This window comes from Euprymna scolopes, chromosome 30, assembly GCF_053919585.1.
Source record: "Euprymna scolopes isolate OS-2025 chromosome 30, ASM5391958v1, whole genome shotgun sequence".
Classification (NCBI taxonomy): Eukaryota; Metazoa; Mollusca; class Cephalopoda; order Sepiida; family Sepiolidae; genus Euprymna; species Euprymna scolopes.
Window position 1 is genome coordinate 1,472,501 of NC_136511.1, and position 22,677 is coordinate 1,495,177.

Sequence of the window (22,677 nt, forward strand, 5' to 3'; positions counted from 1 at the left end):
TTTAAATCATAATTATTATTTTTTAACGATGGGCGGTTTTGCTTGTGTTTCAGTTTATTTCGAATTGTTCAGTTATTATATATAAAGCGTGATTTCGTTTGGTTTGTCCATTTTTGGATGAATCAAATATTTATTTAATACCGAAAGATTACTAAGAAAAACAAATAAACAAAGAGGCCTACTTAGCACCATGATAAAAGTGTTCGTTGGTTGTGCAAGACGCCTGATTTTTAGGTTTTTCTTGTTAAACAATATGTGAAAAAAAAATGGCACTAGATATCTCCTTACTTAATACTCGTCATTATGATGTGGGTTTATTCATAGTTTTCGGTTCTTTAATACCGGTCGAAGATTTATTCTCGACAATCAATCCAGATGAATCTGGGCCATCTTAAACAGGGCGCGGAGGTGCGTAATTACACTGTAACGAATAAATGCGGTGTACAATATATATATATATATATATATATATATATATATATATATATATATATATATATATATGGATTTCCGCCTTTGGATTATTATGGACCATCTTCTTTCAATTACTGGATTTCCTTAGATTTTACTTGTACAAATGGAAATTCTTTTAACTTGAAGTTTTACATTTGGATTTTATCGTCACTGGATTTTTTATCTTCCACCAGACTATCCATTAATGTGTAATCACCTTTTTCTTTACCATATTCCCTCTGCTTCACTTTTTGTTTTCAAGTAAGATCTTTGACTTACTTGTTGTTTCATCAACTACTTCTGCAAGCAAAATCCGATCCCGCATTTTGCTAATTCCTACCTTCTGAGGAGAAGGAGAGTATTTCTTCGAAACTCCACGGATTAAGGACTATCCATTTATCTAGGATATATATATATATATATATATATATATATATATATATATATATATATACATATATATATGAGCAAACATTTAATAAAATATGTTAAAACACACTGTGAAATGTGTTAAAAACATATTTAATCTAAAAAGGAAACACTAGATAAATGGATAGTCCTTAATCCGCGGAGTTTCGAAGAAATACTCTCCTTCTCATCAGAGGGTAAGAATTAGCAAAATGCGGGATCGGATTTTGCATGCAGAAGTATTTGATGAAACAACAAGTAAGTCAAAGATCTTACTTGAAAACAAAAAACGTGAAGCAGAGGGAATATGGTAAAGGAAAAGGTGATTACACACGAATGGATAGTCTGGTGGAAGATAAAAAATCCAGTGACGGTAAAATCCAAATGTAAAACTTAAAAAAAAGTTAAAAGAATTTCCATTTGTATAAGTAAAAACCAAGGAGATCCCGTAAATGGAAGAAGATGGTCCATAATAATCCAAAGGCAGAAATCCATGGAATAATTCACAAAAATATGTGTACACGGGGAAAAAAGAAAAGATTCCAATAATGTTAATAAAAGAAAAATAAGATGTGCTTTTCACTCTAATTCCGAGATATAAATATAAATAAGAAAGATCTGGGAAGAGAAAGAAGATTATATATATATATATATATATATATATATATATATATATATATATATATGTTGTCATCGACATACAGTACTGTTACGTAGTATCACAACTAATCATTGCCGCTAGACTAGCACCTATCCCAAGCCGAGGATCGAACCTGGTACCCCTTGACCACGGAAACGGTGTCCGCAACTAATCTGTCCGAATGTCCATTAAAATAAACATCCGTCCGCCACTTGTAAAATGCTCACACGTTTGTTTGTAAACAAACCGCGAGCTTTGCATTTTTTCAGCCAAATCAGTAGCGAGTGAGATTATTTACGACAGTGCTCAACCCAAAGAGGGGGGCTTTATAAAATGTATTTGTAGTCATCGACATACAGTCCTGTTTCGTTGTATCACAACTCATCATTGCCGCTAGACTAGCACCTATCCCAAGCCGAGGATCGAACCTGAAACCGCCGTGACGGCAGTCGGCAGTTCTTCCCCTTGACCACGGAAGCGGTGCCCACAACTAATCTGTCCGAATGTCTATTTAAATAAACATCCGTCCGCCACTTGTAAAGTGCTCAAACGTTTGTTTGTAAACAAACCGCGAGCTTCGCATTTTTTTCAGCCAAATTAAGTAGCGAGTGAGATTATTTACGACAGTGCTCAACCCAAAGATATCTTTATAAAATATATTTATATATATATTATATGGAGGGGGGCTTTATAAATATAAATATATATATATATATATATAAATATTTATATATATAATCGAAATACTTCCTCCTTTGAATCGAGTTCTGCCGTAAATGTATTTCAACCGCTGACTAGTTCAACGATCAAGCGAAGCCCACCGTCTATTTGTTTACAAAAAAACTTTCAGCTACAGCACTGTTAAGCGTTGGGCAAATGTTTATCTAATAGACGTTCGTAGAATCATTTACGAGTACCGATTAATGGCTCTGTGGTTTGAGCTGCCTACTGTCAAAGCGATGGTTGTAGGTTCGATCAACGGCTGGGAAAAGGTGTTCATCTAGCCGCACTGATGAGCTGTGATACAACAAAACAGTCGATTCCGATATATATATATATATATATATATATATATATATATATGTATGTATATATAATTGGTATGTAGTTTGCTTAAAGCATTATGTGGGATAGGTATATAGTAGAGATAGAAGGCTATCACAATGCGAGGAATGAGATATAGTCTGTGTTGATGAGAGAAGACGAAAACAAGTGGCGATTTACAAATCAATAAGTACATGCATATACGTCTATATATATACACATATTTATTTTATATATATATATATACTCGTTGACTGGGTTCAAAAGCAGCCTACAAAAAACAGACTCTGATTTATGAAAGTATGATAGGTTATGAAAAGGAAAGGTTGTAAAGAGATAGCTTCAAATTCGGGAGTATCAAAACCAAAGCAAAATATGATGAAAGTAAAAATAAAATAGATAACCCCCATAATTTATTATACCATACCTGTTCACACTGAAACACTTATCACAATATTCTGTAGATCTATACTAAAAAACCTTGTAAAACTTTGTGACATATTTTCATTCTATGGAGGTCAGGCGCGAACGAACGCCCCATAATTTTATTATACCATATTTCTTCAAACTGAAACATAATTATCAAAGTATACTTACGCAGATAGATATGAAAAGTATTTAGTAAAGTTTGTGTCTATTTCCATTCTATGGAGGCCAGGCGTGAACGCAGGACCCAAAATTTTATTATACCATTCCTAGTTAAGTTAAAGCATACTTATCAAAGTATTCTTATGTACATCTATATCAAAAACACTTGTAAACGTTTTTTTTTTAACTTGTAAATTTTTTATTTCCATACTTTGGAGACAAGGCGCGAACGTAGACCCCACAGTTTTTATGAACAACCGTTCTGCCAGATCAAACATACCCATTCCTGTGTCTCGATACATCTTCTTTCATTATATGTAATCAGGTTTTTTTTAATAGTCAACAATATAGGAGCCTATGCGTGACCAGAAACACACACACACACACACACACACACATAGACATTCAACTTTATATTATAGATACATATGTATATATGTGTGTGGGAGTAACTCAGCATCTAAGGAATGAGGATGGAGAGTTTTATGTTTTGATTTCGATTCTAGCTCATGCCACCCATGTCATATATATTCTCTTAGTTTTGTCTTACTATTATATCTTAGGTTCAATATAATCGATAGAAAATTTTCTCTCGTAATTAAAATACATAATTTGCTTGAATTAAAATATCACATTTAAGCGTATCTTACAGCCGGGGAATGCCGGGATAGAGGCTTGCTAGTTGATATTATTTGTTTTAATTAAACTACCGAACTTATCTTGAGTTTGATTCTCACAAGGGAACTTCCGACTTTTTTCAGAAGTATCTTTTTACTCGGAAATCTTTTTGTAATGACCCATAGCTTAACCAATAAATTATTTAGGAAAATTCAATTGAGCGTAAAACTAAGATAACGATTGCGAAATATTTATGACGTCTTTGGCAGACGAAACGAGCACATGAACCAGACGTTGTTTAAATGAACAGTTCCGTTGTTAATTCCGCGCAGGTGTCTTAGTTCAACAGAAACGGGCTTGAGTGTGACATGGTACGCTTGAAGGAGGTCGCATGTTACATTAATAGCTCCGCAGCCTCATGGATGCCCCAGGGAAAGAAAAAAAAAGCTAAGGGAGACAATCCTGACAGAAAAGAAAAATAAATCCGGTTTTGAAGTCCAAATAGGCGGATGATGAAGCAATGCAACAATTTCCCAGCAAATCCGGCAGCTGTGCTGGCTCCGACCGTGTAGGCTTGCTATCCTATTGGACTTTATCTGCAACGCCTATATAAGACTGTTGTGTCTGTATCAATAACAACACGAACGCAGAAAGTAAAGGTAAAACAAATATATCAAGACGAAAATATAATACATATTTACAAAGGTGCAGTTGTACTGCAGTTGGAAGATTGTCCGGCAGAGGGCGTGTTAAATTCTTTCATGGAGCAACCGGCACATGCGTCTTGCCTATCTGGCGTTCGAACACAGCTCCCCGGTCTTGCTCACTTGATACCTTTATCTATATCTTGTTCATCCACGTATGCTAATTAGTGGGCGTCTCCACAACAGATACCCTTGTAACTGGGCAGACCAGGTCTGTATTATGAGAGGCAACTCCATCTTGGCATGTATAGCAAAGCCAGCCGCCGCTATGCACCAGGCTAGATGCACAACACTAGCGTCTCTCTAGACAGAAATTAGCCATCATCATCATTCACGTTCATCATATATTATGGCATGTACTCTTCAGATTTGTCTGCGACTCTGAGAGGGGCACCCTGAAAACTGGGTAAGGCTAGGTCTCTTAATCACCCGGCAAGGCCTGCATCAAAGAGACAATTCCAGCTTTATAGCCACAGCAGACGTTGCAGTGCATAAGACTGGATGCAGAACATCATTGTGTCATTAGAGAGAATGGTTGCCATCGCATAGTAAACTGGGAAGATTTCCATGCAACGCATGTTCTCAACTCAGTAAATTACTTGTGTACGGATTCAGTACTAGATCAATTTTACTAAACTCAGAAGTGTGGCTGCGTTAGTTACTACTGATTGCGGCGAGAGTTGAACTTAAGAATGTTGTAACTAAGGGTTAATCCCAAATTTGCCTATATTTCCATATATAGTGTTCTGGCAGGAGAGCTTCAGTTTTGTTTTTGGAATTCTGCTTGTTTGTCTCCCCTGCGAACTTGTCAGGCCAGTAATATATATATATATATATATATATATATATATATATATATATATATATAATATATATATATATATAATATACAGTAGTATATATATAATATATATATTTATAAATATATATATATATATATATATATTTATTTATTTTTAAAACAGCAATCTACGTACATGCACTTTTCGGGGCCCTACCGCTCTTCAGCGTAGCTTAACTGTTATTAGGATTCGACCCCTGGACCTTATGTATAATTATATATATATATATATATATACATATATATATATATATATATATGATGGCAGCAACTGGTTCGTTATGTATGTTATGTATACTTATAAATACATACATACATATATATATATATATATATATATATATATATATATATATTTCATGTCAGCAACTGGTTCTAGAGAATTGCCATTACTTAATATATATCTGGCTCAAATGACGCAAAATGAGCGCAACTAGCAGCACGTGATAGACGGCCACCTCTATAAACCTTCTATGATGACCGGGTCCAATGTGTGGTGCCCTGAACCAAACCAGACCCTGGAAGTTCCAGAGCTTTTATTGCCATTTACGCCCATATCTGCATCAGTCCTCATTGAATGCATATATATATATATATATATATATATATATATATATATATATATATATATATACACACACACATATATATATACACACACATATATATATATATATATATATATATATATTCCGTTTATTGCTGTATCATTCCAATTTTATCCCTATAAACTAAACTGTTAAATAACTTCTTATGCGAATATAATAAACGTAACATAAATTGTTTCTTTTAATGCATAATTCTTATATAAAATGGCGTGTATACAAGTTTAAAATTAAAAAAAAAATCAATCATCACTATCCAATTGCGTTTCAAACAGAAACATTTCTTTTGAACGCGTCCCTGTCATATCAAGGAAGCTCCTGTTGATTTTCTTTCAGACTTTTCGCCTTGTGTCGTAAAAGCTTCTAAAATTCATTTGTAATATTACGTTGTGTGAGTTGTTTACTTTTAATAAAATCTTATGCCCTTTTATTCATCGGATTATTTCGATAATTGGTTATCGATTATCGATTAATTACGAGTACATTCCGATACAAAACATATCTAAACCCACTGCCATACTCATAAAATACCTTTGTGTAAAATTTCATAATAATCGGCCCAGTCATTTAGGTGTCTATAGGAACGTCTTAACACACAGATAGACGCACACAGACAACGTTCCTTTTATGTAATTGCACACACACACACACACATATATGTACATACACACAATAACACATATACACACACACACTCTCTCACACAAACACAGATACACACGCACATATATATGTGTGTGTGTGAGAGAGTGTGTGTATGTGTTACTGTGTGCGTGTGTGTATGTGAGAGACAGTGTGCGTGTAGGTGTTACTGTATATATATAAATATATATATATATATATATATATATATATATATATATATATATATATATAGAGAGAGAGAGAGAGAGAGAGAGAGAGAGAGAGAGAGAGAGAGACTGTATTAATTCATTTTATAAATATTTCCAAAGCATATACGACTCCGGTAATTAATATTCTACCAGACAATATGTTTCTTATTCATTAAATATAAGTTTCAAGGCGTTCGATGATGAAGACTCTTTCATTTACGTTTTATAAAAAAAAATTGATTTTGATTAAAATTTGTACCAAAATTCATAATTAATTTAATAATTTGATGTAAATGAATTCTGTATTTTATCTCTGCTTTCGTATTCCTGTCGTCTCGTATACGAACTTGAGTGTGTTCGACTGCTGCGCTGCATATGGCGATGATGACGCGTCATCTCATTCGACAAATAAGCGATTCTTTTTTATATTTTTTATTTTACACAGTGGTCACCACTTATCAAGGCCCGGAAACCACTCAGGGATAAGGGTTATTGCAAGTACATTACATTAGTGTGGAGATTTCATGAAGTGTTTACTTAAGGGGGCGGTTCATTAGGAATTTGTTAACATTGGACTTGAAGACATCCAAGTTGTATTCAGGTGGGAAGCAGGCAGACGGATTAGAGTTCCACAGGCGTGCAGTTCTAAGAAAGAAGCTTTGTTCATGGAATCTACGTTATGATTTAGGCACAGATAAAGAGTGGGGGAAAATTTTCACAGTCGATTCGGCTAGGCGGGTGTTTTTCGTGAAAGATTGGTGAGGGGGGCAGAGATTGGAGTTCAGACGAACACCTCCCATGGAAATAACGATAAAACAAGGATAGGCTCGCAACGTCTCTTCTGTGGGAGAGAGGTTGCAGGGTAGAGAAAAGAGCATCCCTCACTAAGCCACGAAGTCTATTTTGTACTCTGTCAAGGCAGGATAAGCTGTTTTTAGCAGCTCCTGCCCAGATATGGCAGCAGTATTCCAGCCTTGGACGTACTTGGCTTTTATATAGATAGAGAATTGCATCAGTAGTGAGATATCTTCTGGAGCGATGAAGGATCCCACCGTATTTCCAGCGACCTTGGCAACAGACTTGGTGTACGTGTCCCATTTCAGATCTGGAGTAAAGGTCAAACCCAGAAACTTTTCCGCGCAGTCTGTTGATATGAAACTTACAAAAAGAAAAAGGTTTCATATATTATTATAGGTATTGACTTCGCGAACTATATTTTTTTGTGAGCGTCAGAGACATCGAGACATACGATTTGACTCAAGTGTTAGTCTTTACCAGCCTTTTTGGGAAGTCGGCTCATCTTGAAGGCTCATGGGTTAAGTGTAAAGTCTCCGATATAAATACGTTCTTTTATACGTACTTCGGTATTTTTATCATCCTTGGATTAGGCCATTGCCTTTTTGTCATCGTCACGGTTTCGTCTAGTGATTGCCACAGAAATAACGCTTCTTTTCCTGCATCAAATGGAGATAAAGACGTGAACTAAGTGTTTCTGAAAGGGAGAATTTTCTAAGAGAATTTACTCAAAAGAGAGACCTTACGTTCTCTAAGCAAATCGTAAAGTTAACTTTTAACTTGACACGCGGTGTTACGTAGGTGTAACATTTCACACTTAGTGATAATCAAACTTTTCTACATTACCGGTCAAATGCCAAGTGCAACTAATAACAAACGCGCATTATTCCATGTCTGCGTTTGGCGCCTAAATTAGACTGATTTGTACTTAGTTCGACAAACGTGACGTCATTCGCTATCTCGTCTTATTTTGTCTACGCCGATTGGTCTGCTGCCTTTGCCTCGACATTGCGTCACCCATTTCTGGAATGATTCTGTTTTGCAGTTATGATATTCACTAAACGTAACCCTTGTTAAAATTCACACTAGCTAATCTAATCACTATTAGTGAAAGATTCCTAACGAATATAAATCCGTTTTCCTCTCTGTTTTCTTGTTCAAAATTACGTCCTAGCATATATATGTATAATATATTACGTCGTAGCATATATATGTATAATATATATGTAATTAATGTATATGTATGCTTAATACATATCGTCGTAGCTAACGACATCATTGAATACGTCATAGCGTATAAACAACATGACGTCAAAACCAAGTTTAAAAAGGATGGGGTGCAAAATATTCTCCGCACAACCACGGGTATATACAGCTAGTATATATATATATATATATATATATATATATATATATATATATATATATATATATATATATATATATATATATGTATGTATGTGTGTGTGTGTGTGTTTTATTTGTGTTTGTTTGCGATACTTTTTTTTTAATTTTCTTTCTTTGAAGATTATAACGCTGGGTATGGGGCAGCCAAACAAGCTGCCAACAGAGCCCTGCTTTTTATTGAAACCAACCGAGGGCTCTTTTTGGTATCCTCACTGTTCCCTTAAGTGTAATTGTATGGATCTATTTTGTACTTGGTTCACCAGGAATATTAGTTAGGTAGGACTTCAGGTTCTTCATCATAAACCCTGTGCCACCTATAATAACTGGTATGATTCATATCTGCCTTGAATTTTATTAGTAATAGGAAAGTTCATTTTTACCTAAATGCAAGTTGGAAATAACTTTCCCTTTGACCAATTTGGTACCCCAAAATGGGGAGCTGCATATGTATGGTTTTTAAGATATAATTATCCACTGGCACGTGTTTCGTCGTCAACGATTCATCAGAGGGGCTGAATCTCGCTAAATAATTATATTTTAAAAACAATATATATATATATATGTATCTATGTATATGTGTGTGTGTGTATGTATATAAGAGTAACTTAGTCTGTGCGTAGGTATTTGTGTGCGAGTTTGTTTCCTATTGACTCTGAATCGGTTGGGCTGATTTATATGGAATATCATTCAGATGTGCTTTATGTATGTAGCAGTGGTTTTAGAGAGGTTTTGTATCTGAATGTATTCAGAACGTATCTATAACATATATATATATATATAACATATATATATATATATATATATATATATATATAACATATATATCTTTGCTAACGGAGTCCGAAATTGCTTCGCAGTTGGATTCAGTTCCATTGACCAGCAGCAATTGTGATTTCCTATACTGATGATTCCGAAACGATGAAACTAGTGTATGAAAATATAAACATAATTATGCATAATCTCCCTCTCTCTCTCTCTCTCTCTCTCTCTCTATATATATATATATATATATATATATATATATATATATATATATATATATATATTAGAATAATGGAAATAGTATTCCGACGAAATAGAGAAATAGAAAGGAATAAACCGAGTTATGTGTTCATCAACGTTTCGTCTTTATTTCGTCCAGAAGAAGTCTCAGAATAAAGGCGAAACCTTAATGAACACATAACTCGGTGTTTCTCTCTCTCTCTCTCTCACTCTCTATCTTTCTCCTTCTCTCTCTCTATCTCTCTCCTTTTCTCTCTCTCTTTCTCCTTCTCTCTCTCTCTATATATATATATATATAAAATAAAACGACTTATGCAGAAAATAACAAACCAAAGAAAATGAGAAGGAATGTCGATAGCCAGATGAACCCAAACAGAATAACTTGGATCCCGGGCATTTTCTGACGTTTCTTGTTTCCATTTTCTGTCTGTGTTTGTTAAACTTGTTCCCCTTTCGGAACAATCACAATTTCCACAAACCTTCCTCCCTACTGGCTTTCATTCTCCACTTCTTTATTAATTTTTCTGATTTCTAACTTTCTATTTCTTCATTTTCAACTTCTAACCCCCCTTTTTATAAATAAAAAAAAAAAATAATAATCATAAAGTTTTAATTTTTAAATCATGTGTCAATCTGACTAACGTTCCTCATTAGAAAAGGCCCGTAAAAGATTGAAATACATTTATAAGATTAAGCTAAATTCGTGTTGTGGTTTTTTTTTTTACATATATACTAACAGGGTGAACCGACGTTGTCCAGGATTGAATGATGATCAACGACTGCTTTACTCCCCTTATATGTTTTGTCATCGAAATCAATGACTACTTCATGTTTCAATCAAATCGTTTAATTGTCTGCTCTAATAGGGGACCCATCGCGATGTATCTTGATTAAGCTTCATATGCATCTCTCAGTGACTAAGTTCACAATATATTGTAGTCTACATTGCACTGTAGAGAATTTACTATTAATAAAGAACTTACTATTAATTTTATAAAATTATTTTTATATATAATGGCTTGCCTTAAGGCTTAAAATTCAGAAGTCAAGTATCATGCTTCAATTGTGCTGCAAGCAGAAATATTCATTTCGAACTTTTTCTTTCATATCAGAGAACCTACTGTTGATGTTATATGCCTAGCCTTACTAATTGTGCGGTGATAATGGCTTGAATTGACGGTCAAAATGAAAAAGTCTATTGCGAAATTGTGATTTAATCAGAAATATTCATTTCGAAGGGGTCCCTATCATATTAAGTGACCTACCGTTTATTTTATATGCTGGGTCTTTCGGTTTGTGATGAAAGGATGTGTTAACTTTGATCATAAAACATCGCACCAGCTGTTTTCGAGTCCATAGAGAATAAACTCTATCTATATAAAAGCCAAGTACGTCCAAGGATGGAATACTGCTGCCATATCTGAGCAGGAGCTGCTAAAAAAAAGCCTATCCTGCCTTGACAGAGTACAAAATAGACTTCGTGGCTTAGTGACAGATGCCCTTTTCTCTACCCTGCAACCTCTCTCCCACAGAAGAGACGTTGCGAGCCTATCCTTGTTTTATCCTTATTCCCATGGCAGGTGCTCGTCTGAGCTCCAATCTCTGGTCCCCCCTCACCAATCTTTCACGAAAAACACCCGTCATGCTGAATCCACCGTGAAAAATTTCCCCCACTCTTTATCTGTGCCTAAATCAAAACGTGGATTCCATGAACAAAGCTTCTTTCTTAGAACTGCACGCCTGTGGAACTCTGTTGCGTCTGCCTGCTTCCCACCTGACTACAAATTGGATGTCTTCAAGTCCAACGTTAGCAAATTCCTAACAAACCGCCCCCTTAAGTAAACACTTCATCAGATCTCCACACTATAGTACTGTACTTGCAATAACCCTTATCCCTGAGTGGCTTCCGGGCCTTGATAAGTGGTGACCACCATGGAAAAAAAAACACTCACAGGCACAAACACCCAGACACACAGACAAATCACCTTTTATCTATCTATCTATCTATCTCTCTCTCTCTCTCTCTCTCTCTCTCTCTCTATATATATATATATATATATATATATATATATATATATATATATATATATTTGGCAAATAAATGTAAAAGCAGGGAAAGCTGCTCAGTACGTCCGGAGAGCTAAATATGTTTTTATTATATCAACCTCGGGGATTTTTACTTAAATCATTACTAGTTGTTTCAATAGACAGAACAATATAATTATCCTGCCGATCTCGTCAGACGATCTAAGCCAAAAAAATTAGAAGAGAAAACTTCTGTTAAGAGGATGGTGCAATAATTAAGTCCCCTGGCCCACTTCCAGTTGGCTGATCTTGCTAAAATTTTGCATGCGCAATGATTGATATCTTTACGGGTTATGTGGCAAATTACAGCTCTGACCTTATTGTGGTTTCTGTTTTACAGGTGTTTGAAGTGAGTCAGGTGTGAAATTGAGTCTGTTGAATGTCGAGCAGTGATCCGGTTTTTATATTTGAAAGGACGCACACCACAGGAGACTTTTGATGAAATGAAAGAAACTTATGGTGTAATGCCCCATCATATGACCTTGTAAAACGCTGGCAGCATGAATTCAAGCATGGCCGGAAGTCTGTGAAAACAGCTCTCAGACCTGGTCGCCTCCTTTCTGCCATTGATGAGGCATCTGTCCGGCAAGTTGAGGCTGCCATTTTGGAATATCGGCGCATTCCTACACGCCAAATAGCCCAAGATGTCAAGATTAGTACAGAGTCTGTGGAAACTATCATTCATGACCATTTGCATATGCATAAGGTGTCTGCCAGATGGATTTCCAGGTTGCTCACACCATTCCAGAAGTGAGAACGCATCGAGTGTTCGAGGATGAATTTGGAGATGTGCCAAGAAGATGCGTCAAATTTTTTCAAAAGACTGATTACACATAATTAAACCTGGGTCCATGACTATGATTTAGAGACCAAAGCCCAGTCAATGCAGTGGAAGCATTGTGACTCACCACCTCTAAAGGAGGCAAGGGTGCGGCCCTCCTCTGGCAAGGTCATGCTCACAGTCTTCTGGGACCAGGACGGAGTAGTGATGACAGATTTACTGGCAAAGGGTACCGCAATTACAGAAGCCTATTATGCTTTACTTTTGAGGAAATTAAACGAAACTATCAAAATCAAGAGGCGGGGCAAGATCAAAAAGGTACCCTTCTCCTGCAGGACAACGCTCCCGTCCACAACTCGCATGTCGCCAGATCAGAAACACGGGCGTGTGGCTATGAAATACTCCGCCATCCTCCCTACTCTCCTGACCTTGAACCCTCTGACTTTTACCTTTTCCCAGCCATGAAGTTGTTTTTAAAGGAAAGCGTTTCCCAGATGATGCAGCCTTGATTTCTGAAGTCACTTCGTGGTTGGAGGATCAAGCTGGGGTGTTCTACATAAACGGTCTCCAGAGCTGCATCAAGCGATGGGAGAAATGCATAACTCTGGGTGGTTCCTATGTAAAGAAAGACTAATAACTGTGCCAAGTTTCGTTGCTCTCCTGCTATGGGAAGTGGGTCAGGGGCATTTCTTATTACACGCCCCTCGTATATTACGTGTAGGTATGAAAAAAAAAAACCTAGAGTTGAAGTGGTGGATAGAGAGGGGACAGGGAGGAGTGAGAGAAAAGAAAAAGATGTGGGGAGGTTGTGCGTGTGTGTGTGTTTATGTATATATATATATATATATATATTTGAAAAGTGTCAGAGGGAATATTTAAGAGAATTTGATTCGTGTAATGATTGAGTGTTAATAGTATACCTTCAGACAAGCCCTATGTATATGGCATCTCTAATTTCAACAATGTTCTCTGTAAATATCCGTTTTTCGAATTATTGATTTAAGAAAATATTTAAAGTCGGCGCAGAAAAGTGTAATAAGAGAAATATATGTATAGTTAATGTTTTTCTTTTTTTTTTTCCTTTTTTGTCTTTTTACAGAAGGCAGTTCCGGAACACCGACCCCGACTTCGGCCGCTGCGGTCAAAGATTTAGCGTTCTACTTCCCAACCAACAAATCAGATGGGGATGGAGGTACGGAGAGAGGGCACAAAATCGAGATGAGCCCCTGCGTTTCACGACTACGACAGCGGAGAGCATCTATGCACGATGCCATCGATTATACCAAAATCGACACCAAACTTTACGATAAATTGGTAAGTACTCACACGCACACATTATATATATATATATATATATATATATATATATATATATATATATATATATATATATATATATGTATATGTATATACATATATTCGTTAGACAAACTTGTCTGAAGGTTTTTTTTTTGTTTTGTTTTTTTTAGAAATACTTATACGAAAGGGATACCGAGGAAAAAAAAAACTAAATAGAATGTGTCCACACAAATATTTCCAACTGTAACCGAAGGTTTCTCTGCTAGTACAAAGGAGGGGGGATTTACACCATCCGAATAGGGTTCATTTCTTTTTTTATCGCACGCACACACACACACACACACACACACACACACATATATATATATATATACATACATATATATACATATATATATATGTATAGTAAGTTATAAAAGATATATGGCGATTAAGCTACACTGAATATTCCGCGTTTCATCCACTCTAGGACTCTTCAGTCTTATGTGTCTATATATATATATATATATATATATATATATATATATATATATATATATATATATATATATACCGCAATTTAGTAATTTAATTTTTACGATGTGAAATGGATAATTTCAAATGTAGACTTTTTTTATGATATGCAAGACAAAGAATACATTTCAATAAGTATATCTCCTTAACCTATACGTTTTCGATGTTTCTCATCTCCTCAGAGGAAAATATTAGCAACTATTATAAATGTTTTATGCTTAACTTGCTAAATACAATAAACGTAGAAATCATAAGTAAAAGATTTTAAAGTTTTTAAATCATAAGGTAAGGAAAATTAGATATTGAGATATTGGTTCAAAGTGAAAAGGGAACAAATCTCGCTATATGTTCTTCAACGTTTCTCGAGTCGTAGAGTTCCTCGGGATGATTAAATTCGAATAAAAAAATACCAGTACAAAAAGTCAAATATTTCGTTTTCATCTCGTCGAAATATATTATTTCTTTTATTTACCTCATAAACACACACACACCCACACACGCACACACACACACACACATATATATATATATATATATATATATATATATATATATATATATATATATATATATATATATATATATAATGAATTCCACATCCAAACAACGTCGCAGCCCACAAGAGCCATGACAGTCAACGAACCGGAATCGAAGACTCGAGTTTCGCCTTCATTATTTTTCGATGAGGGCGAAACTCGAGTCTTGGACTTCCGGTTCGTTGACTGCCATGGCTTTTGTGGGCTGCGACGTTATTTGGCTGTGGAATTTATTATATACAATCTCTCACATTCTGAAAATCATATATATGTATATATAATTATATATATATATATATATAAATATATATATATATATATATATATATATACTAGCAACTAGGCAGGGCGATGGCCGGGATTGAATGATGATCAACGATTATTTGACACTCCTATATTTTTATTGTCATCGAATTCCGTGAAATCGCCCTGGAATATGCTTTACATGCTTCCATGCGGTAACTTAGTCCAAAACATATGTTATTTTACATTGTACTTAGAGAACCTACTGTTTCTTTTATAAAATTATTTTATATAAACTTCTTTCTAGTTAAAGAAAAAACATTAAGAATTTACTTACGAGGTTTTAACCTACAGACCACGTCATGCAGAAAGAAAAAAAAAAATTCAAGTCTTTTAAAATTTTTTGCAGATAATGAAAAAGAATTATAACAATTTTGTACGGCGTTTGAATCTACAGAAAAACAAACAAAAAAAAAGCACTATCAACTTACCCATAGTAGAATTTTCACGGCCCGTTGTGTTATCATTGTTGTTGAGCGAGGAAATGAATAAATGTCTCTACTGATTATAGATAAATTGACATATTGGTTTCGATTATCGATTATCAGCATTTATCGGAGGTATTCAGAGACAAAATTAACTAAGATGACTCCCAGATTTATACACTAAAGTTTTGAAAATTAGAAGGAAAATCCGGTCAGCCGTTTCGGAGTCTATAAGAACGAACTCACGCATACACACAGACAACGTTGCGTTTATATAATTGTATATATATATGAATCTATTTAAATTCCTACTAACGGATTTTTTCCTTTTACTATCATAGACCCCCCATATATATATATATATATATATATATATATATATATATATATATATATATATATATATATATATATATAAATCAAGACTAGAAAGATAAAAGTATTTTGGCTTTCCAGTCTTGCGGTACTTGACTTCCGTATACCTTTTGAATATAATGTCCGTAGCCTACTTTCCCAAACAAAATGCCTCCTCTTCATAGGTAAAACAGTTCTTCGTGGTTAACTGTGATATCGTTACACATTCAGAATATAAGTTGCAGTGCTTTATGAACCATTTAGCATCTAAATGTAACTCATTCGGTTTAAAAATCAACCTACAAAAAGTCGTTATGTATGATCCAACACTAAGATCGCCTTATATGGAACCAACTATCTTTGTTGAAGGTAATAAATTAGATTTGGTGTACTCTTTGTATACCTAGCCAGTACTCTCTGGAAGATACAGCTTTGACAGAGAAATCTCTTCCCGCATTGAAAAGGCTTCTTGGTCTCATTCAGCCCATAAAAAACAACGTGTGTGGTCCAAGCATAGTATAAAGTTACATAAAATATCATTGTGTTTATAGTGTGTGTGTTTTACGGTTCTCCTTTATGCAAGAGATATAGGGACTCTATAAACACCAACGAAAATTCTTAAGGGCTTCCATAAAGGATAAGTAAGATGGATATTTCATATCAAGTCCTTTATCACAGTTACATATGTATTAGAGAAAGCAGGCATACCAAGCAGTCAGTCGATGGTAATGAAAAGTGGTTTTCGATGAGCTGGCCATATTGTGCGTATAGACGATGGTGGTTTGCCAAGGCAATTATTCTATGGTGAAACGTGGAAAAGAAAAATAGTGCGTCAAAACCTAAGTAATATAAGGACACAATAAAATCCCATTTGAAACAATTTGGACTATCTCTGGACCAATGGTTAGATAGAAATCCAAGCGGATGCTGATTCGCGAAGACGTGGAGTCATATGGGCATAGCCACGTGCGGTTCAGCGCTTACAATCGATTGATTCGCAAAGGTGAACAGGGTCAAGCACCGGGTCAACAAAGTCACCACGCTAACTGTGACATATGTGCAAAACTATGCCTACCTCGTTTGCACCCAAATAATGTCATTACAAGCAAAACGGATCGAGTGCGGCAATTCTGTGGTAAAAGCTGTCGCTTATTGGGTGGTTTGAAGAGACACTTGCGAACACATTGTTTTAAAGGGGAAGTTGGGAGATGGGATAGAAGACATGAAATAAAGTAAGTGATCTCGCTCGAAACCGAGAAGACAGCAATGTATATATCTATAAAAGTAAACGTGTCTGTATATCTGTCTGTGTGTCTTTCTGTGTGTCCGTGTACATTTCTCTATGCAATAACTCTCTTAATTTTAAGTCTACAGAATCAAAATTTGATATGCAGGGTACTGAGATTTGGGAAAATCTTTGTGATCGGCTGTCGGCTAGAAATTTGGCCGTTAATGGGTAAAAGTTCAACGATTTAACATTTGAGAACTCTGCTAAACTCCTCCGACAATTTTGGGTCTAAAAAATGAACATTTTAGATATAGGTTCCTTGGACATAGATATAACTTAATAACTTGATTTGAGCTCAAAACAATGAATGTTAAGGGGTCATAATAGGGATCAAAGTTTAAAAAAATTGATCGCTGCGGTCTCTACCAAATTGCTTAGAAAATGTCTAGTCTAAACGTTTAAAATTTTACATAAAGGGTATTCAGAGATAGGGCAAGCTTTTTAATTGGTTTTGGTCGGAAATTATGTGTTTGGGGGATGCCGTATAATATAATTTTTAAATTCATTAGGTTTTTCTTTTTTCAAAACAACATATATATATATATATATATATATATGTATATGTATATATACGTAAAAGAGATTTAGAAGGCTGTCACAATGCGAGGAATGAATTATAGTCGCTGTTGGTAAGAGACGAGAACAAGTGGCGATTTACAAATCAATAAGTGCATACATATATATATATTTATTATATATATATATATATATATATATATATATTTATTTATTTATTTATTCAGTTGTATGGTAAAATGTCTTACTTGTAATTCATGCGACGTATTCCATTATTAATTTCGGAAAAATTTTTGTATATATGTATATACATATATGTGTGTGTGTGTATACTATTATTATTATTATTATTATTATTATTATTATTATTATTATTAGTCTAGATATGTGAACCCGGCCACGAAGCCATCGCTGATCTCATCAGCAAGGAAAAACCCACACGGTCACGTTAACCGCGAGAAATTAACATTCATATAAAGTGTAATTTAACCTCGAGAGTTATCTAATCATTAAAATATCATGATCTTCGCATGTACGCTGAAGTGACCGACTTATCTAAACTTAGAGAGAGCGAGAGATAGAGAGAGAGAGAGAGAGAGAGAGAGAGAGATATTAAGGCAAACTGCTGACTTCATTCCTATTCTTCCTCATTAATATATTTTCAGATAGTTAACGCAATTCATTACCCTGATTGAATGCTGATGATTTTGCGTCTTTCAATATATTTCAATGTATTGATGACACTTGATTAAAATTTATGCATTAATTTATGATATGTTTTCGCCATGATGAAAATACTTCACAAATAATGGCCGTTTGTATATTAATAATTGTTCAATGATTAATAAATAAATTACACACAGGGAAAATATGTATGAGAATCTCACAATATGTTCATCAGATCCTAGAATACAATTCTCAACACTGCTTGTCTACGTAGACCAGAAGTTCCCAACCACCGCGTTACGGCACATAATTTCGCCGCGGAACGATTACTGCTGTGACGTAAAGAAGTTACAGCTGGAAGTTAAAAGTTGTTAAAGGTTGGAAAACAGCTTTCAGATCCACCGGATTAGGTTGTAATTATATATACTCAAACATTATTACATAATACAGGGTGGGACGAAAAATGTGTTGCCCAAAAGAAAAAAGAAAAATACAGCTTCATTGTAAAACTATTATTGACAAAAATCAATTCAGGTAACTTGAATATGTACTACAGCTGACATCTATTTAATGTAGCCGCCTTCAGCCTCAATCACAACTTCGATACGTGTCCGGAACTAAAAGCATGCCTTTTCCACGAGTGGTCGGCGAATACTAGGTAGATGGTGGCGATCATGCTGGTTTTGGTGTTGTGGGAGGTCATGTTGGTGATTTTCTAGACGTATGATAAAAAAAATAGCCGCCCGAGTCGAGGTCGGCGGAGGAGGGAGGTCAGTAAGAAAAGGGTCCAAAATCGTAGCACTTTTTCTGAAGTCAAGCCTGGGGCGCTGTAAATTTGTCGGTCCATATCGAGTCCTGCTGCCACTCCCAGGTTCTGCCCGAGACCATTTGATTGCATTTTGGAATCACCAAACACTTCAGCACATCCTGGTATCCATTAGTATTTACTTTAAAGCCGACTTCGAAGACGTGAGGTGGAATGGTGTGGGCTTTACTTGAAACCACACCAAAGAGCATATCCTAGTCGGACACTTTCTTTTCATCGTACTGGACACATCTTTGTTAGCTGTGGCAACCCAGCAGTTCATTTTGAGGGTACTGGACACACTCCTATTGTCATAACTTGGATCGGTAGAGAGCACGAGTGTGCAGCTGCGCATCTCTGATCACACTCGTTGAACATTGTGTCACTTTCAGACATGATATAAAGCTCCTATCACTCTTGGGATTTCTACACAACTGGCGAAGTAGTAGATCGTCTGCAACAAAAAAGGATCACCGATTTTCTTCAAGGAAATGGAATCATATCGTCTTTTCTATGGAGACACTTTTATCGTACCACCTTGTACTAATTTTTTAAAATGTAAATGAAGAAATAAAACGCGTAATAAATTAGTGGTTTAAATTGTTAGATTCTTTGGACCTATCAATGTTAACAATATGAACAGATTCTTTGTATTTATTTCTTATCTCATATTTATGCATCGAGACTTGAGGTTTCAACAGGGGGGGGTCGGGGTCGGGGGTCGGATCATAGAAGAATACTAAATACCTGATATGATTTTTTTATATGATGTTTATTTTGTTTTTAATTTTATTGCAAAAATGTTTTATAATTAGGATTTATACATTTTTTGTATGATAGGTGGGCCGAAAAAGATTTTAGGAGTTGAATAGGAGTTTTAGGAGTACCCCGACAATTTAAGTAGCGCCGTAGCGTACCACGACAATTTAGAGACCTAAATAGTATGCTGCTATATAAAAATAGTTGAGGACCACTGACGTAACCAATCAAGTCCTCATCGCGGTCAGCATGGAACATAGAAAGTGCACCTACTCTTGCTTCCCTTTATTTTCTCCCTTCAGTCCTCACAGGCTACGAGCAACGTTTCTGAGAAAAATGCGAGAAATTGCTGTTTTATCGGTCGAAATGTATCTAACACTAATCGTTGGATAGTTTTTGTAATGTACATGTTTATTGCGGACTACTTACATCACGCCTTATCTGAAGCAATTCTAATACTAATGATTAATCCGCTATCAAATTGCTATTTCGTTATCGATTTGCAATGTAGTTAGAGAATTGCATTATCGTTATCGAATTCAGTGTCGTAATCGAATTGAAGTGCTCTTATGGTATTGCAGTGTTGTTGTCGAATTGTAGTGTTGTTATAAAATTGCAGCGTCGTTGTTTAATCGCAGCGTCGTTGTCAAATTGCAGTGTCTTTATCGCATTACAGTGTCGTTATCAAAATGAAGTACCGTTGTCAAATTAATGTGTCGTTGTAGAATAGCAGTGTCGTTATCGAAATGAAGTATCGTTGTCAAATTAATGTGTCGTTGTAGAATAGCAGTGTCGTTATCGGATTGCTGTGTCGTTGTCGAATAGTAGAGTGTTTTTTTGGATTTTAGCGTCGTCGCCGATATGCAGCGTTGTCGTCGTATTGCAATGTCATTGTTGAACTGCAGCGTCGTTATCGAATTGCAACATCGTCATAAAATTGATGAGATGTTATTGAACTGCAGTGTCATTATCGAATTGAAAAATCATTGCCGAATTGAAATGTCGTTATCGAATTACAACATCGTTATCGAATTGCAGTGTTTTTATCAAATTGCAGTGTCGTTATCAGAATGAGGTGTCGTTGTCGATTTTAAGTGTCATTGTCGAATTGCAGTGTTATTATAAAATTGCAGCGCCGTTGTTGAATTGCATCATAATTGTCGAATTGCTGCATCGTTGTCGAAGTGAAACGTCGTTGTTGAAATCTCGCGGCGTTATCGAACTGCAGCGTCGTTATAACATTGCAGTGTTTTTAACGAACTGGTGTGTCGTTATCAGAATGAAATGTCATTGTCGAATTGCAGTATTATAGAATTGCAGTGTCATTGATTAAGATTGTCGGACTGACTTCCTCATCACAACGTTTCGGCCATTTTGCCTTCCGGCCTTCATCAGGTGTTTTGTATCGAACTGGGGAAACGTTTGTTAGGAGTCTCGAACCCAACCCTTTATTATTATTACGGGGGTCCGTGTTCAGACTCCAGCTAGGCTCTGGGACATAGTTGCTTCCCAAGTTCGATACAAAACACCTGATGAAGGCCGGAGTGCAAAACGGCCGAAACGTTGTGACTCTAACAACCAAAATGAGGAAGTCAGTCCGACAATCTCAATCAATGAAAACATCTAAAAAATACAGACAATTACTGCAGTGTCATTGTTTAATTGCATCGTGATTGTTGAATTTCAGCATCGTTGTTGAATTGTAGTGTCGATATCGAATTTCAGCGTCGTTGTTGAATTGTAGTGTGGTAATCGAATTGCAGCCTCGTTAAGTAATTGCAGCGTCGTAATCGAATTGCAGTTTCCTTATCAAATTGCAGTGTCGTTATCGAATTGCTGTGTCGTTATTGAATTGCAGTGTCGTTATCGAATTGCAGTGTCGTTACTAAATTCCAGTTTCCTTATCGAATTGTAGTGTCGTAATCGAATTGCAGTTTCCTTATCGAATTGTAGTGTCGTTATCGAATTGCAGTGTCGTTATTGAATTGCTGTGGCGTTATTTAATTGCTGTGTCGTTATTGAATTGCTGTGTCGTTATTGAATATCTGTGTCGTTATTTAATTGCAGTATCGTTATCGAATTGCAGTATCGTTATCGAATTGCAGCGTCGTTATCGAATTGCAGTGTCGTTATCGAATTGCAGTGTCGTTCACGAATTGCAGTGTCATTATCGAATTGCAGTGTCGTTGTCGATATGCAACGCTGTTATCGAATAGCAGAGTTGCTTAATTGCAGTGTCATTATCGAATGTAAGTGTTGTTATCAAATAGAAGTGTCGTTGTCGAATTGCAGTTTCCTTATCGAATTGTAGTGTCGTTATTGACTTGCATTGTTGTTATCGAATTTAGTGTTGTTATCAAATAGAAGTGTCGTTGTCGAATTGCAGCGCCGTTGTAGAACCTTCTGAGT

The 22,677-nt window shown here is 35.6% G+C and overlaps 1 protein-coding gene across 2 annotated transcripts in view; it reads left to right on the plus strand.

Moving 5' to 3' along the window:
* LOC145254635 (synaptotagmin-B-like) overlaps positions 1–22,677 on the plus strand; it is a 768,196-nt gene that overhangs the window by 463,886 nt on the left and 281,633 nt on the right. For both annotated transcript variants that reach the window (XM_080113250.1, XM_080113251.1), the window contains exon 2: positions 13,904–14,118. In XM_080113250.1, coding sequence (XP_079969376.1) covers positions 13,904–14,118 — 215 coding nt within the window. The remainder of the gene's footprint in view (positions 1–13,903; positions 14,119–22,677) is intronic.